Source organism: Zeus faber (assembly GCF_960531495.2).
Source record: "Zeus faber genome assembly, chromosome: 21".
In the NCBI taxonomy this organism is placed as follows: Eukaryota; Metazoa; Chordata; class Actinopteri; order Zeiformes; family Zeidae; genus Zeus; species Zeus faber.
Genome location: NC_137208.1, coordinates 20,151,104 through 20,169,509, shown reverse-complemented (window position 1 = coordinate 20,169,509; position 18,406 = coordinate 20,151,104). Strand labels below are relative to the sequence as shown.

General features: G+C 43.7%; 2 protein-coding genes across 2 annotated transcripts in view; one reads left to right on the top strand and one right to left on the bottom strand.

The window, feature by feature from the left end:
- Positions 1–45: 45 nt before the first annotated feature.
- On the bottom strand, positions 46–10,950 carry gnsa (glucosamine (N-acetyl)-6-sulfatase a). The gene is made up of 14 exons (XM_080022803.1): positions 10,668–10,950; positions 9,913–9,972; positions 8,825–9,031; positions 8,280–8,345; positions 6,631–6,729; positions 5,990–6,157; positions 5,818–5,900; positions 5,530–5,648; positions 5,210–5,313; positions 4,954–5,055; positions 4,366–4,476; positions 2,454–2,564; positions 2,192–2,352; positions 46–1,636 (listed from the first exon to the last, which is right to left on the bottom strand). Exons 1-14 carry the CDS (start codon positions 10,821–10,823, stop codon positions 1,561–1,563), a joined length of 1,623 nt encoding a protein of 540 aa, XP_079878929.1. The 5' UTR covers positions 10,824–10,950; the 3' UTR covers positions 46–1,560.
- Positions 10,951–12,437: 1,487 nt separating this feature from the next.
- Positions 12,438–18,406, top strand: part of tbc1d30 (TBC1 domain family, member 30) — a gene marked incomplete at both ends in the record, with an annotated part of 29,691 nt that continues 23,722 nt past the window's right edge. Inside the window, one exon of the mRNA XM_080022665.1 lies at positions 12,438–12,855. Coding sequence (XP_079878791.1) covers positions 12,438–12,855 — 418 coding nt within the window. The remainder of the gene's footprint in view (positions 12,856–18,406) is intronic.

Genomic DNA, 18,406 nt, shown 5'->3' with positions numbered 1-18,406 from the left:
CAGATTTCTTGCAATGGGACCAAAAAAAAAAGCATATTATGAACGGACTGTCTCCTCTGATTTGAATTTTTATTTATTTCAACAAAACACACAACATTTTGAAATCCTTTTAAAAAAAATAATAATAAAACTGAAAGAATTGACTGATTGAAAAGTGCATTAGTGAATCAAAACAGGTTTTTCCCCTGGTGACAGAGGGAGGAAAGATCCCACCCTCCCTCAGAACAACAGTGTGCAGGTTTTCTACGTAGGACACAAATCGGCAGCAGGAGTTGGAATTGGCGGTAAACGTAGGTGATAATTAGCAGAGATGTACTGTACAGCAGCGGTAGATCTGGGATGCAGTCGATGAGTGACAATTAGCCTGTCCTCCTGTGTGTATCATTTCACATTTTACCGTGGCCAGCGTCCCCCAAAAATAGGTCACAATGCTTTCATTCTGGCCTTGAAATTAGTTAAACCATGTCAACCGGAAGGGGGGGGGGGGGGGGGGGGGGGGAAGCCTGCCCATGCCACCCGTGAGTCGCGATCAGATTGGTGCCACATAGGGATTCTTCACTACTTTTCTCCTCCCGAAAATCACAGTTCAACATGTAAACAAGATTACTTTTCTTTGAGAATAAACACTTTGTCTCAATAGTTCCCATCCATCATGCAGGAATGGCGCCCGCCTCAGGATCCACTGTTATTTTCCTCACTCGACTATATGGCTTTGTCTTCCAAAATACTATAAGTATTTTACATCTTTGCGCGCCAATTTATCAAATTTATAAATGATATGATCAACTGGTAAACCAGCATGTAAGATGTTTCTACAACTGGGGGGGGGGGGAAAGGAAATGGATTTTTCCAATGTTCATTGTCTTTAATGACTAACTCAGCAGTCAACAAAATCATGTATTTCTAACTAATTTTCCCACCAACATTGTAGAATCGTGGAATATCCGTATATTTTGGTTGTGTTAATTCAAGTTGGTTTCCCCCCCCCCCCCCCCCCTTTCAGAAACTACTTTAAGAAGTATCCATCTGTATTTATTTCTACCGTTTCATCAATATTCTTAAAAATGTGCTTTCTGCTTTAGGAAGTCACCAATAAGCTGTTTTAAAAAACAAACGGCGCAAAAAAGAATCAAATTATCTGTTATGTTAAGGTGCCGAATCGTTCCCAAAACTATTTCTTCAACAGCTGTTGACCCCCCACAAAAAAAATAACCTCTTCCAAGAATAAGTCCTGGATGCAAAAAAACAAGTAATGGTTTGATTTAAATAATTCATTTAACACTGGAGCCTGCAGCGGAAGGGCGCGATGGGAGGCAAAAGCAAAAACGAGAAAAACAAAAAAATAAAGGCCTCTTGTTTTAAAATTGTCCACCCTGTACGATTAACTGGGACACCTCCATCTTTCCTCCGTTCCTCTGGGAACCCGGGGATTCCCCCGCCCCCGGGTAAAGAAAAGGCAGCGACAGTACGAGAGACCCGACGAAGCACGACAACACACTAAAGAGACGACGGCTCTTCGCCCTTCTTCCTCCTGTTCCCTCCTGCATCCTGCCTCCGTCCTCACTTCAGCACCTGCCGCAGTCGGCTGAGGCGGTGGGCGCGGTCCGGGAACATCTGCCTGGGGTCGAACTTGTACCTGGGGAGCCAGAGCGGGGGGCACCGAGCTCAGGAACCGCACCTCGGCCTGAGGTGGGGTCGCTTCAACCAACTGCTACTTTTACTCCTACTGTTTAAAAGCAAATATCTTACTTCCTTATTCCGCTTCAATCGTCTCATACAAATGGAAGTGCTGTTTATTATTTTTTAACTAAATGAGTTTATAGCACTAATGGTGAGGAAATCAGCTTGTAAAAAAAAAAAAGATGATCAAAGATGGACGTCAGCTCTAAGCCTAACCAACACAGGACAAAATAAAAGGAGGGAATGTGTCCTCCCATTGAAATATGAAGTCTGGTGCTAAACAAATACTTTTACTTTTGATATATTATATAACTCTACAATACTTTAGTTTGAGCAGAACGTTGCATGGAGGAATTTCACTTTCCACAGGAGTACTTTGTGGTATTTATACTTCTACTTAAGTATACAATAAAAGTACTTACACTTCCACTGTCAAGTTTGTAAAGTATTTTCTTATTTCATCTTGGAAAAGCAGAGAGCTGAATAAAAAAAAAAAAAAAGAAAAGCTCACCTGGCGTCGTACACCCCAGGGGTCCGACAGGACTGCCCCGAGCAGGACTGAAGCATCATCAGCCGCTGGTTCATCCGCTCCAGCACCTCCTGGTCGATGGTACTGGCGATGTTGGTGAGCTGGTAGGGGTCAGCCGTCAAGTTGTAGACCTCCACGAAGACCTGCGAGCGGCGGGAGGAGCAGAGAGCGGTTACGCTTCGGCCCCCGCCCCCACGCCGAGTTGAGACGCTTCGGCGCGGCGTCGCCCTGCGCGGTAACTGACCTCGTTGTCGGCGAAGTCGCAGTACTGGAGGTTGGCGGAGGGCGCGACGGTGCGCACGCAGGCGTAGGTGTTGTTGTAGGAGTCCTCGCACACGCAGTCGGGGAAACACTCCTGCAGGGGGCGACAGAGTGGTGTTTATCCTCAGTGAAGCCGCAGCAAAATTATTAATCGCCCTTTACCCGCCCAAGTTGGACGTCTTCTTCCGGCTCAAAATCAGAAAAATAGCGGAGCACTTCAGGGCCGTCCGCAAATTAATCACGGCACCGGGGCGCCACTTGGCACCGTAAGACAAACGCTCCAATAAAAGCAAATTCCGTTGCCGTCAGGTTTGTCATAATGAATCACTTTGAACAAGCTTCTAAGTTGGTCGTTCAGTCAAAGCAACGTTGATGTGATTCCTTCCCACATGCTCCGAAACACATTAACTTCAGACCTGAGAAGGGGGGAAAAAAAATCAATAATAATTGGTGGAAACCTTCGTCATTGAACTTTACCATTATATAATGGGGGTGTTTTGCGAATGAGGCCCAATGAGTGGAGTATAATGTATTTTCATCATTACGATAGAAAACTACAACGTATTGGTTGGAGGAGCGTACGGGCGTGGTTTTCGGTTTTTCCACCCGCTCCGTGGCACCAGCTACGCGGTGAAGCGTCCCGGACGCGTCGATGTTGTCGTAGAGAGAAGATAAAAATTGGAAACAAAAAAAAAATAGATATATTTTTTTTTTTTGATAACAGTTTGATAATAAGTTGTCTGAAATACCACTGATGCTTTCATTAGTTATTGTGTGAAAAATATAAAACAATCTGATTCCTGCTTATTGGGTCTAAAAATGACGTTGACATGTCGATCTTGTTTAGATGGTCTCACAATACGTGCTATGATCTCTGCAGACATTTTAAGTTAAACAAAGTCTTGCAGTTATCCAGTTAAAAAAGGCATAAAAAAGGTTTTTATAGTAGTCAGCCATAAATAACTTTATAGTGTAACGCTGTGTGTGTATGACTGTGGAAGGAGAGGGGAAGTGGTGCGAGTGGAAAGGAGAGAAAGTGTCTGAAGAGCTTAATACAAAGGGAAACAGCCACCCCAGCGGGTTCATTTCCTACTGGATACCTCAACCCGGGGGTAGCTGTAAACCTCAGGAAGGCAATAAAACCGGCTTCGAAGCTGTCGCCTTCCTTCCTTCGAATCTGTCTCCTTCATGGAATCTGTCACGTCGACCCCGCCAAGCATCACAATATCACTGAAATATGAGCTACGACTGAAATTGTTGAAATGGGTCAGTAGGACATATTTGTACGGTATTGCATTTACTAAATACAGCAACTGTTCTTTGTATTTAAAACGGGTCTTGATAAATAAGCAAATCCAACAGCAGCTCCAGGTCTCAAATAAAAAGTAGACTCATATAAAACACATTTCAATTGACCGCACTCTTTACAAAGACATTTCTATGTAGTTTTATCTTGTGCTTCGATGGAAAAGGCTCACGTAGAAGAGCGCAGTTGGAAAAAAAAAACCCCCCAAAAAAACAAAAAAAAAAAACCCCTCTCGCACAGAAAATAGTGAAATGCCCGGTGGCCAAGTGTGGGCGTCTGATGTGGACAGTGGAGCTGCAACAGTGGATTAACATGGATTTAATAGTGTGACGCCGTGCCCGTACGCTGCCCCAACACGTCCGGTCTACTTCTACCAAGCCATTAACATGCTTCTCTGCAAAGCACAAAATCAAGTGTACGTATTTCTAGAAATAGTTGACATGTTTACTATGGCTCTCGGTATCAGCTTAATGTTTTGGGGATTTTCTGCCGCTTGGGTACCCAATTAAACCTGGTATCCGATGACACCAACAACATCTGGTGCACCGGTGCATTGTGCCTATCCCGCCACTCCTCCGGGTCTCCGTACCGACACTCCAGGGCCCAGCAGTGGACAGGCGGGGTCCGACACGTTGCGTCCCTCTCCCTCGTACTCCACCAGGATATCTGTCCTCCAGCTGCTGCTGTTCACCTGCCCCACCTGATCAGAGGCACATATATACACGGGTTATCTAAATGTTAATGCGACGTTGCTTTAACCACAATAAAAAAAAAATATAAGAAAATAAAAAAAAAAAAAAAAAAAAAAAAAAAAGGGCCAATCTTCTGACACGTTGCCTAAAGTGGTCATCTGTGAAATTACTTTGTTTAAAAAAATAAATTAATTAATAATAATTCCAATATTGGATACTTTATTTAGCCATCCTTTTTAAGAAACAGTCATTCAATGTATTTGTGTTGTGTAAGCATGTGTCATTTCCATTGTTAGGTGGCGGCGTCCGCCTTTGCCGACAAGAATGCACTGACCGAGCACGTGCAAGAAGTGAAAGATAGCCGCGGTGAATTTGATCAGTAAACTGTCTAAATGGATCGACACTGACAAAAAAGTAAACATCCCGACTCCTGGCTTGACAACCGTTCCGTGTCTAAATGCAGAAGGTGGTGAACTGTACTCTACCATCACGGGCAGGAAGGACATGCCGTCCATGTTGGTTTTGTTGAGGTTGTAGCCCGCCATGTCCAGGATGGTGGGACCCAGGTCCACATTGGCCACCGGCAGCTGTGCACCAAATGACAGAAGCATGAATAAGCATCCATCTGCAGGCACCTCCCAAATTTGGGGGCGGTGCATTGGGGATGAATAAATTGTCACGGTCAAAGATGTGTTTTCAGCTTGGGAATTGCAAAGTGTGTGTGTGTGTGTGTGTCTGTACCAGGCTGGTCTGGTTGGGCTTGATATTAGGTCCTCTGACCATGAGAGGAACCCTGATGTCAAACTCATACAGTTGCCTCTTGTCCAGAGGAAGAGAGAACTGACCTGAGAGGACAGGGAGACGGGAGGACCGATAAAGGACACAGAAAAAAGGAAGCGAGAAGAAATAGGAAAAAGAAAAGAGAGAACAAACACAAATAACACACGCAAAGTGACACATCCTACAGTTAAGATTACCATAGATTGGATAGATGAGAGAATATCAAAAAATTATATCAGTTTTGCCCAAATATGGGCAAACATCCACACAGTACTGAGTACCAGTATGGTAGCCGTTGTCCGAGGTGAAGAAGATGTAGGTGTTGTCCAGTTCGCCCCGGGCCTCTAATCTCTGCACCACTTTCTCCACCAGGTCATCCACTGACAGCAGAGTGCGCCACCTGCGTGTGTGTGTGTGTGTGTGTGTGTGTGTGTGTGTTGGACGCACAACAACGTAATGGAAATTGAAAACTTATCTAGATTCGCCGTTTTGCACCGAAACTGGATGCGGCAGACATCAATTTTGTGACCGTCTCAAAGTGAGCGCTGATCAAACCAGAGGAAACTGACCGGTTCCTGAAGGCATCATCCAGGAGCTTGATGGACGAGTTGCTCATGGGGGTTTTGGCCTGTCTGATGAGCCAGTGTTTGTCCTGGAAGACACAGAGAGTCGTGTCAAGCCATTTGAGGAGGACGCTCAAACAGGTACTAGCAGGCAGGACCGGAGCCTGCAGGGACGCACCTTTCCATGAACATTGAAGTTGGGGTCCCGGGGCGCCTGGATGTCGCTGAACTTGTCCTGGTATTGGGGGGCTGGCGTCCAGGGGAAGTGGGGGGCTGGCGTGGACACCATCATGAAGAACGGCTGGAAGTTGGACTTGTACTGGAGGAAGTCTAGAGACCTGTTGGCCTGCAAGGGGGACGGGGGCAGACAGGAAATCAGGTGACACCAGAGAAATATTTTCTTCTACCTCGACAATGAAACACTAGGCATGGCAAAGCTAACACATGCCATTAAAAAGGGTTGTCACAGTTCATTGTGGAATACTTGATTCTTATAGGTTGATAGCAACAATCAGCATTCAGTTATTTCTGAATAATGACTGCTCTCTGTTAATAACGACCGGTGTCACGGGCGATCGCTTCTCTGCCTGGCTTCACCACCCTCGTTTTACGCCACATGCTAATTCCAACGACAATGGAAGACTTGAAGAGGTGAATGCGGACCTGGAGCTGCTCACACGGCAACAGAGTGCACACCAGACTTCTTTAAAATATGTTTTCAATATCATGAATGAGCACTCCACTGTTTTTACTTTACATAAGAACGGCGACAGTGTCACAAATGGAATACTCAACGTCTGATAGCTTACTACAACTCACCAGAACATCCGTCAGGTAGTCCTTGCTGTAGTCTGCACCGTGTTGCTGGGCCTTTCCATTGACTGACAGCGTGTAGTTGTAGTATTTAGAGTTCCTCTCCTTAAAAACGAAAAACAAAAAACAAAATGAACAACAAAAACAACGTTGACAAAATATGAATGATTGTACTCGACATTTGACAAAGAGAATTATTAATATAGAAAAAAAAATGTAAAGGTCATGTCCTGTTTACAGGATAAAAAAGACCAACGTTTTGGATGAACCTTTACATTAACATGAACTCTCTTTTGAGTCTGACTCGATAACGGCTACGTCTGTATCAAGGACTTTAGACCAGAGAGCCAATCATTTTGTGAGTAACATAAAAAAAAATTAAAATAAAATAAATAAATTGATAAATAAATAAATGTTTGAATGCTCAGCAGATGAGGTTATAGAAGCGTAAAAAAAAAAAAAAAAAAAAAAAAGGGGGGGGGGGGGGGGTGTCAGGCTGATCTCATCAAGTCGATGCCATGAAGCAGTTTTTACACAACGGTTGCTTGTGGAAGGTTGTCTTTGCCGAGTCCTATAAATATGCACCTTGTGACCCGACGGTCAGGTGACCTTTTCGCAAGCCCCCGACACCACATGTGATCAGACAGTGTCAAGAACTAACTCTTCCGGGCGTGAACTTGTTCTCCTTTTTCTTTGTCACGGCAGGCAGACCCAAACCATAAATATCAAGGATTTGTACAAATATCGACAACTAGAACAATGGGAGTGCCGCTTGATTGGTCTTGGGAAGATTAATCCTGGCCGTCAGCCAGAGCAACAAATGATCCTTTTGGTTCTCTTCAATTGTTTGTTTTGTCAACTTGATTGATTTTAACGGCGTTGTACAGTATCCATTTCACCTGTTTCAATGATTTAGAACAGTTTGATTATGTACACCGCCATCAGTGTTCTTTAGGTTTGTTAATTCTAACTATATATCATAAGACCACAATAGAGGCAGAACTGAAAGTCGTACAGAAAAAGACAGTTCAGGCTTTGTAACCCACGCAAAGCCAAGTCTCTAGACCCATCAGAATCTGCAAATCTGCAGGAAACACTGGAACAGACTGCATGTAATGTGGATGTAACGCTACATTGTTATGATCACATTCAGTTAGTCTTAGTTAGGCTTTATACTAAATCCAGAAAACGCATCAGAGAGTCAACCCTGCCCCCTAGTGGCGGTCAGACGACCTGAGTCGAGGTTTCGCCTCAAGCCGGCGTTCCAGTCGGATCGGGCACAACTCTATCTGTTCTTACAACTTTCTTGTATTCGTGACACCATACCGACATTGGAGAACACGTAGGGAAGATGGAGCAGGCCCGTTGGAGAAACAACGGGCAAAAGAAACGGGAGCGAAAAGAATGAAAAGAAGTAAAGGACTGAACAATATGACAAAAAGAGGATCGAAGAGAAGGATGTTGGGGGCGTGGTACAGTACTCCAGAAGCACTTAAAGGTGACCGCACCGATGAGGAGGTCGACTTCACGGAGGGAATGGATCGTCAAGGTGAATTAAGAGAAAAATAAATGACGACAAATATCTCACTGGAATCTGAAACATGTCAACACATGGACAGAGGAAGAGATCACATCCGTGGTGAACGTATGATTACCAATCCGATCCAGTAGCTCCATCCTGGGGGGACATGCCCCACTCCACCAGCCTTCGAGTTCCCATACTGAAACAAACACACACACACACACAAAATAATTACATGAAATAATAATAAAAATGTAAAAATAAGAAAAATCTGAATCACAAATATTAACGCTGTGACCAAAGATGAACAACACTGTACACCCAATTGGCAAATAAAAGAAGGTCAAGTGTACTTCCCTTTTTTGGCCACGAGTTAAATAACAAGACCAGCCGTAACTTTCAGAGGGACGGTCGGGGAAAACCTACCGAACATCTCATGACAGGTTGTGAAAGAATTGAGGAAAAGTGTCACGGCCTCTCACTAAGATTAGATTTTGCATGCGGAAACACAACCTTCCCCTCCCCCCAGACATGGTCACACGGCTTGATCAAAATTTGGATTGGACTACTTTGCGTTAAATGCCAATATCCCACCTGCTTCAATCACTTCATACCATATCACTGATTCCTATTGCTGCTCATTTTAACTTTCTCACTCTATCCCTCCCTCCCTCTCACCTCGTTGAGGTATTTCCCGGCGAAGAAGGTCTGGTAGCCGGCATGGTCCTTCAGCAGGGCGGGGAAGGCCTGAGGCTCCTGGCTCTTCTGCCAGGCTGTGCTGCTGCAGTTGCCCTCCAGGGTGTTGTTGATGACATGGTGGTTGTGGGGGTACTTGCCTGTCAGGATGCTGGCTCGGCTTGGGCAGCACAGCGGGCTGGCCACGAACTGGGCGAGAAACGAGTCGGAAGGAAACGGAGATGGCTTTAAAGATTGGATAAAATATCGGCCGATGTTCAGGATTCAACTTTCACCCCAGAAACCTCATTGATGTCATTGACTGTATAGAATAAGAGGTGAGTGGGGCGAAGGGAGGGCGTTATTGTTATTATTATTATTATTTAATTTCACTCCTTACAGATAGTGTTGGCTACAGTGTCATAGACAATATTTCCTCAGCGGCAGCTGTCAAAGTAGGCACACATCTTCTTTTATTTAGTAGGTAGACATGAAATAGGCAGGATAATGTGCAGTCAACCGGTCATTATTTAGAAATAACCCCCTTCCCACTGACGGGGGTTATTTTTTGCAATAATGACAGGCTGGCTGCACATTATCCCTTACATACACTAATACAGAGTAATGGAATGTAAAAGGATGACTACTGCCCTTCAGAAAAAGGCCTACTGTTCAGAATGTTTGATGGCTTAGTAGCAGTGTAGAAATAAGCTGGTTGAAGAAACAAGAGGAAAAATGTTTATGCACATAATTATTCTCAATGCACAGTTGTTCACAAAGCATAAGCACATATATGCATATGGACACAGCAGCATCAGATAAACTAGCAGGATGTTGTCAAGTTTAGGACCTTTAAGGTAGATTGAGTTGAAATAAGGTTTGGCTTGCACTACACTCAGTTAACCCATGCCCTAAGTTTTGTCAATACAAAGTCCAAAAGGAGTCAGGTAGTTGATCTTTAGACAAAAAGGAAAAATTCTCAAGTCATCAGAAAATCCACTTGACTGTTTTCGCTTCCATTCACTTCATGGTCGAATGCTCATTGGACATGGCAACCATAAAAAATTGAATGCAAGTATAAACCTACTTACGGCATTTTTGAACGATATGCCTGCATCTCCAATGAGCTTTCTTGTCTTGGTCAGTGGACTCTGAAATAGGAAATATACAGTGTAACAATCAAATCTGGTTTAAAATAAAGGCATACTTAGATAGATGGATTGATTGGTATATGATTGCTTCATTTGCTTGTATATACTACTTTAGCTCAATCACACATACATCTAAACCTATGACTAATCCATTGTGGCGGAAAGTACCAAAGCACAAGTACTGTTACTGCATTAAAGCGAATTCCAAATATATTCAGTGGTACTCAGACTCTCATTAGAGTCATTTTGTGTTAGGGTATTTGTACTTTTACTTAAGTAAAAGGTCTGAGTACTTCTTGCACAAATGCTGACTCACTAGTTTTGTGGATAGACACATTTATATCATTAAAGATGAGTGTCTGCTCATACAGTGTGATCAACAAGAGACATTTCTCCACGTTTATGTGCAAATTATGAATTCAGAATAAACCAACTTATTACAAAAAATAATCACTCAATTGCCCGGAGATCGTATACAAGGCAAATAAAACAAGGATAAAGTCACTGCTCTGAAAACATCTGTTGGACGACTCCATTACAATAGAATATTACATTTAAGAAATATATATACAGTTACTACATGATTAATATTTGGAATTTGGAATTGTAACATACCGTGACTGTTAACCCACGGACTCAGATATAATAATACACGGAATAATTAAAAAAAAAAAGAATGAATAAACTCCTCTCACCAGACCCCCGATGGCGATATCCAAGTCGTCGGTGAGAATGAGAACAATGTTGGGACTGCGATACGCGGCGACACCTCCATCCAGGGCGCTCAACACAGTGACGCAGGTGAACGCGCAGCTCCAAAAGCTCGGCAGACGAAACCGCACCGGGGCCATTTTGACATGGAAATGCACAAAGGTTGGAGGCTGCCTCCACCCAGCCACTGGGCGCCGAGTAAACGTTAAGCTACGTCTTACCAGCGTTGGTGGAGAGGAAGGAGAAGGAGGCGGCCCTTAAAGTTTGTTTCGGGAGATCACTTCCTGTTTACCGGTCACATGACGCTGGCCTACGGAACCCCAAGAGGCTCAACATCGATAGCCGTGATCTCAGCTTTCGGAACGCGTTTTTGCTCAGCATATCAGAAGCTTTAAACATTGGGTGTCTTTTGGTAGTTCGGTTGAAACTTTGACTACAATTAAAATAACTGAATGTATTGAGATACGTCTGTGTGGCTTCATCGGGTGGATTTTGTTAAATTATCCTAATTTATAGGAACTCAGGATTCCTATTGCTCTGTATTGGTTGCGTGTTAATATCTTACTTTGTACTTCACATTCAATTATAAAGCAATACAAACGTCACATGTCCGCGTTACAACTGGTATATATATCGACATCTAATGAATGCATCCGTTAATGTATAAATGTTTATATGCGGTTTCTTAAAAAGTTATGTCTTGGAAAGAGGGTAAAACGAGACGCTACCATAGCCTTGGAGCGGGGTATGTGAATAAATATGTAGTCAATAAATATATAGAATAAATGTATAGTATACATCTTTAGAATACATTTATAGAATAAATATACAGCTTGATATCTGTTATTATTTAGTTTTGCGCTTCTGTAATTGGTCAATCCCTTTCCTCTGCCGCGCGCCGCACCTGCTGAGCAGCAGCGCAGGGAAATAGCGGTGGAAGGTTCGACTCTTTCTCGAGACTCGGTTCTTGACGAGTGATTCGGCAGGAAGAAAAATCTTTCTATTTTCCGACTGTTCGTTCGGTTGATTTGGGTCGCGTCACGTTCGGTGAGCCAGGGTGGACGAGCGTCAGAGGGGTCGCTCTGCTCTGAGTTGTGAATGGAATACCCACAGGATCGTTTCATTATGTCAATATGGTTTGGTTTGGGCGAAGTAATGCGAAGTATGCATCCCAGCGAACTTTTAGCCCAATTCTCTCTTTTTTTTTTTGAGAGATACAGTGTGTGTCACAAAAATAAATGACTTCCATCGAAACGGTTTATTTCGGTGCAATGCAAAAGTCTACATCCGTCACGTTTATGCACAAATACATTTCCCACACCAGTTTACACATTTATTTAGTCCTCGTAATTATATGTGGTCATTATTTCCAGTTCACTGCAGTTATCAACTTTCCAAGTCGCTTACGACAGAGAACGAGCGACTCCCGACTCGTTTACGAGGATCCGTTCACCACGAACGAATCGTTCACGAGCCTCGCATCCCCACGGGGAAAGTTTGGCTGGTGCCGCGCAACTTTTGGGAGAGTGGGCTGGACCACTTAACAGCAGCGAGAAGTTTCAGGAAGGGATATAAAAGTGCGGTGAAAGATAGAGGAGGGGAGGAGTGAAATGCACTCGCTCCCCATATGTTCACTGGAACTGAGTCGGAGCGTCATTTATGATTATTGTTCATAATTGACAATGCCACCCGTGACTTAAAGAACACGCCAGACGGGAGAAATTTGGCAACTCTCCGCCAATGTGAGGTCAAAAATGGCGTTGATCGGTGGCGAACTTTTAGAAATTGACATATGCGACCTCGGCGAGACGCGATCCGTGGAGGGGAGCGGGGTTTCGGTCCGCTCCGCCGCCGCGTCCCACGCGGACGGCCTCCCCGGTGTCCGGCCGCGGAGCGTCAGCGCCCAGGAGTTACCAGGCGACACGTCACCGTCACCGTCGCCGCCGTCGTCACCGTCGTCACCGCAACAGATCCACGATCGCGAAGATCGCAGGTCCATCGTGGACTGCCTGCTGGTGGAGCTGTACGACACGTACGGCGGCGGCCTGAGGGACTACGTGGACAGCTCCACGGAGGCGTCCAGCTCCGACGCCTTCCTGGGCTCCAGCGTCCTGCAGGAGCTGCAGGAGAGGCACACCCGCCGGCTGCAGGTCAACTACCTGGCGCAGAAAGGTACACAAAGCCCGTTGAAATAAGGGAGTGTGTGTGTATGTGTATGTGTGTGTGTGTGTGTGTGTGTAAAGTAAGTAATAAAGTCAGAATTGTGAGGAGAATAATTATGTGTAATTATGTGTATCTCTGAATTCAGAGATAACAGCCCGAATTCTAAAAAATAAATAATCCAATGAAATTAAAGTAAAACAATTGTAATTCTTGGGGGGGGGGGGGTATGAAAAAAAAAAAGTAAGTATTTAAAAGTCAAAATTATGAATTATATTCAGATGAAAGAGAAATGTCTTAGATAAAATTAGAATTTGAAAAAAATGGAGCAGGCTTAATGTCAGAATTTTTTGGGGAGAAAAAAAAAAGTCAGAATTTAGAGATTTAAGATAGAATATGCAGATGAAAATGTTTAAATAGTCAGTTCTTAAAATAATACGGATAAGATTAAAATGTCAGAATTCTGAGAATACACTCGGAGGAGTTCTGAGGAAGAGGTGGAAAAATGTCTGAATTCATTCAACAGTTTGCAACAGCTTCATTATGTTTTAAAACATGACCTCAGTGGTACTTGATGGTAAATGGTACAGAAAGTAAAGCTGTGACAGAAAGTCAAGTGTATCTGAATTCCATTTTTGTGAGTGTTGAGTTTGCAGAGTTACCAAGAATCCTTCTTAACTTTTGTTATCATACCAATGTAACCAGTTGACCCCTTATGCAAAAATCACTTTTTCAGTGCTTGTGCACATACAAGGGGTCTCTGATGGGCCTACTAACACACAAACTGTGAAATAAAACAACCCAGTCTGCTTGTTGCGGGTCCCTATTTCAGAAAACATGTGGTTCAGGAACGCCAGGAACAAGAGGGGTTTTGAGGCATGTTAGAATGACTAGAATGCATAACCTGAGTGGTATTTTCAGCAAAAAACTCCCGACCTGTTTTCGAGACCTTGGAGACCTATTAACTCGTTGAAAAGGTGGTGTAATAGGTCCCCTTTAATTTGCAAATGGTCCTCAGTGGGGAGGGGTCTAGGTAAAGTGCTCAGATCAGGGCGGATGTGCTTAAAGATTGACAACTCCTATATTTGAGGAAGTGTACGTTTTCGTGACCCATTGTCTCCTTGGAATGCTTTGGTCAACAAATGAAGCATGAAGGGTGTTTGCGGTTGGATTTACATGAAGAAGCTGTTGATCTAGTTGAGCGGCGGAGACATCTACTGTCGAAAAAAGTGTCTATTGGAGAAAACTGTAGCCGCGTTATGAAGAGTATATGTGACCCACCGCAGCAAAACCCGCATTGTCATGCATTTCTAAAATGGCCAGGAGCAGCCTGAAAAAAAATCTTTCTCTAAGGAAAATTCAAATTTTTTTTTCCAGATTTGTGTTCCTTTGTGTTTGTTTTTTTTGGGGTTTTTTTTAAATCTCAACGTATTTTCAAAACCAAGTTTGACTTAAAAATAGTAAAACAATGTTAAACCCTGAAGTTAAATGTTCCCATTAGATTACATGGAGAAACCCCGTTCACTTACGATCGATGGTTTCCTTTAAAGCGACCGTCCAGGTGAAGATCATTCCTCCATCTACCATATGATGTGAAGTCACAATGTGAAACCATTTTGATAGAGTTCAACCTTTAAATCTTACGTGTTTTATACACACACCTGGACCGATCGTTGTGTAGGCGGCGTAACACGCTAATAAGGAAAGCTGACGTAATTTCCGTAAACAAGACGTGGATCCTTCGGGAAAACTCTGAGGGTGATAATCTCAGAAACACAGTTTGCCCCACCCTCATCATATTTGCTTGATTCACACAAGTGGGACCTTGTTTTGAAGCTCTGATTCTCCACTTTAATATGACGTGTGTTTGAAAAAAGAAAAAGTGAAACGGCACCAAACGTTCCTAAAATCGGCGATGGGTCACAATATATGCAAAGGATTCAGGAATTTGAATAAAATGGTCATCGCCATGAATGGTCATGATTTTTGATTAGAATTGAGATCATGATTCTCGTAGGATTCCTAGGGACACATTTTGTAAGGGGTGTCGCGAGTCTCCAAATCCACGATTTGATTTGACTTTTGATTTAAACACTGACACTCGTTAAATGACTGAATAAAATAATACATTGAGACAGAATATTGACTTTAATGTGATTTTAGAACTAGTACGTCTAGTATCCACTAAGGAAAATTGTCCAGACACCGAGCCAACACGTTATCAACAGGCAGCGGTCAGTTATTCAGAAATAACTGACCTCTGATTAAATGGGTGACCGTGTAATTTGTACTCATTTAGGTAGTTATAACCACGACACGATACTCCTGGCTGTCCTTTAGCTAAAGCCGCTGGGCTCGAGCACAGCGGACGATCTCAGAAAGAGGCCAGACAGCTGAATCGCTTTTGTGCGTTCGCGACCGTTCGAAACGGTCCGAAAATTGCTATTATCCCCGCCGTTGTAGTGCCTCCTTCAGTTACTTTCTCTTTTGCGACGTTTCCGCTGTTTTTGTCACGTGGTGTAATAATGACGAAACTGAGAGAGAGCGAGATGGCTGCACACCCTCTCGTAGGAATGAGATCAGAGGTGTTAACTGAGATGGCAATTTTGATACGATTTTATTCGTGCAGCCCTAATATGAGTGACATCTGGCCTGCCTCCCTTGTGACTCGAGGGAAAGTGTTATGGTTGCAAATACAATGATTCTCCTTCTCCTTCCTGTTTTTTGTTTTGTTTTTATTTGTGTATATATATATTTTTTTTCATATAAATTTTAAATTTGATCGTGGCCTGGCATAGCCACACCAGTTCACAACTGGTATTAGTCTGGAAGCTCTCAGTTCATTTTTGGATTTCCAAGGGGCGTTACCAACAGGCGCAGACCAAAGTGTTTCTGGACGCAATTTGATAGACCTACAACCAATCGGAGCACTGGCCTGACCTACAACCAATCGGAACACTGGCCTGACCTACAACCAGTCGGAGCACTGGCCTGACCTACAACCAGTCGGAGCACTGGCCTGACCTACAACCAATCGGAGCACTGGCCTGACCTACAACAAATCGGAGCACTGGCCTGACCTACAACCAGTCGGAGCACTGGCCTGACCTACAACCAGTCGGAGCACTGGCCTGACCTACAACCAGTCGGAGCACTGGCCTGACCTACAACCAGTCGGAGCACTGGCCTGACCTACAACCAGTCGGAGCACTGGCCTGACCTACAACCAGTCGGAGCACTGGCCTGACCTACAACCAGTCGGAGCACTGGCCTGACCTACAACCAATCAGAGCACTGGCCTGACCTACAACCAGTCGGAGCACTGGCTAGAGCTACAACCAGTCGGAGCACTGGCCTGACCTACAACCAGTCGGAGCACTGGCCTGACCTACAACCAGTCGGAGCACTGGCCTGACCTACAACCAATCAGAGCAATGAAACGTGATATAGCGCTGAGCGAGTGAGTACGTAAATTACTCTTGACATTTCACTGCATGTATGTATGAAAGTATGTGTATGTATGTGACGAATAAACCTCTTGAATTAAACTTTCGGAAGTACGGCAAACACATCTTTCTTCTCAACAAAAGCTTTTTAGAGCCAATATCCCGTCCAGTTCGCTTAACTCTGCCGCGATAGCAGATTAGACAGACCGTTCCACATCAGCGGGAGTCATATCGGTTGTTTACGAAACGACCAATCAGCGGCTCTCCTCTGCATCGTCATCGTATCGAACCCGCCCCGTATTAGATGAACTGTTTGCGATTGGTCCGACCCGGGCAAGGTCGGGTGGAGATGGGTCTGAAACGGAGGGTGGCCAGACGTGTTCTTTAGAGCAAATGAAACATGAGCTGCAGATTCGTCGGCTTCCCAGGCTCATTTTATCGGCCCTTTGGGTTAGAAATGAGAGTTTCCGCCTCAAGGCGACTGGAGAGGCAGATGACAGAAGAGACAGAAAAAGAGATGGAGGAGTGATGGAGGTCTCGCCCAGGTGTGCTGTGAAATCTGTGAAATTCCACTTAAAATACATCTACAATGCAAACAAGCGTTGGTGCTCCACGATCAAAATTGCTGCACCAATACATCAGTTCCAGACAAAGGAGTCGCTCTGCATTCGTCAGAACTAGTCTCACTCTGAAAGTGACCCTGGAAGTAAATTATCATATTATTACTTTTTTTTTTTATTTGGTTCTTGACGAGTCAATCATTAAAAACAGTCGTTCGGTTTCCCGACTCTCTGTTGCTTCGGTTCAGTCGGTGTAACGCGCGGTGAACGAGGGAGGACGTGGAGGATGAAGGAGTTCGGCTCTGAGCGGTGAATGGAATTCTCACGGGAATCACTGAATTCTGTCAAACTATTCATTTTGGTGGAATGCTGTAGAGATTGATCAATCACATTCTATATGACTTGGGCCAAACCCCTTGGCTTTTTGTTTTTGCCCTGGACTCAGAATTGAGTCCTCAGTAATTATTTTTCGGTTTGTGAATTGACGATGCACTCCTTTGAGCACTCTTTTGTTCACTACAGAAAAATCGTTTGCGAGTCCTCGTCACTGTTTGCGGGCCATAATAATAAGCACAGTTCTGCCTGTTTCTGACATGTTGAATGGTTTGGATAATGGTGTGCGGTGGGATTATTTCATTGTGAAAAGTGTTCCGTGGTTTTTACATTTGATATGCTTCTGGTGTGCGCTTCTGTTTGACTGCAGCGTGGAAAACAGATCTGAATCGACATGACGCCCGGGCATGATTCAGCCCTCGAGCATAGACTGTAATACGTTGTGCTTTGCTGGGAACCATCCCATAATTGACACAGAAAGGACTGAGGAGAGCTGTATCTGATGTTTTTTAATTTTTTTATATATTTTTTTTTGTGCATGCATGGTAGCTAAATAAAAAGTGTGTGTGTGTGTGTGTGTGTGTGTGTGTGATACAGATTTCAGAGCACCGTTGGGGTTAAATCGGTGAAGGTTTACCAAGTTAATAAAACAGAGCTCGGAGTAAAGCTAAAACCTGATTGGCTCACACAACCCGGAACTTGTTCTCAAACCCCGTTGGCTCAAAACTAGGGCCTTGGCTGCTCATTCACAATTAAATCCACACACACTGAAGCAGCCCCTTTTGGAACAGTCAGAGTTTGGAGGCATGTCACAGTGGCTCAAATGCATAATCTGAGTGGAATTTTCAGCAAAAGAAAATGTCAAACATGTTTTGGGGACCTCCAAAGACTTATATCAACATTTGTGAGTGCAGGAATGGTATCCACAGGAAAAAATGTCTTCCATCAATTTCACTTTAATCTTTTTTTTGTCATTGCCAAAACACTCGAAATGAGAGGTATTGTTTATATATTAAAAATTTGGAAATTCCAAATTTCCAAATTTAGCTTCTGTTCAATTTATATTGTTCACCCGTAATTTTCAGACGTATTGAATGGTTTGTGTCTATTAAAAAAATATATATATATGTGGAAAATGGGCGATAAAATAGATAAAGTTTGAATGTGTTTCCGGCATTGAATTACAACTACTCCAGGTAAACACTAACATTTTAAAAGGGGAAA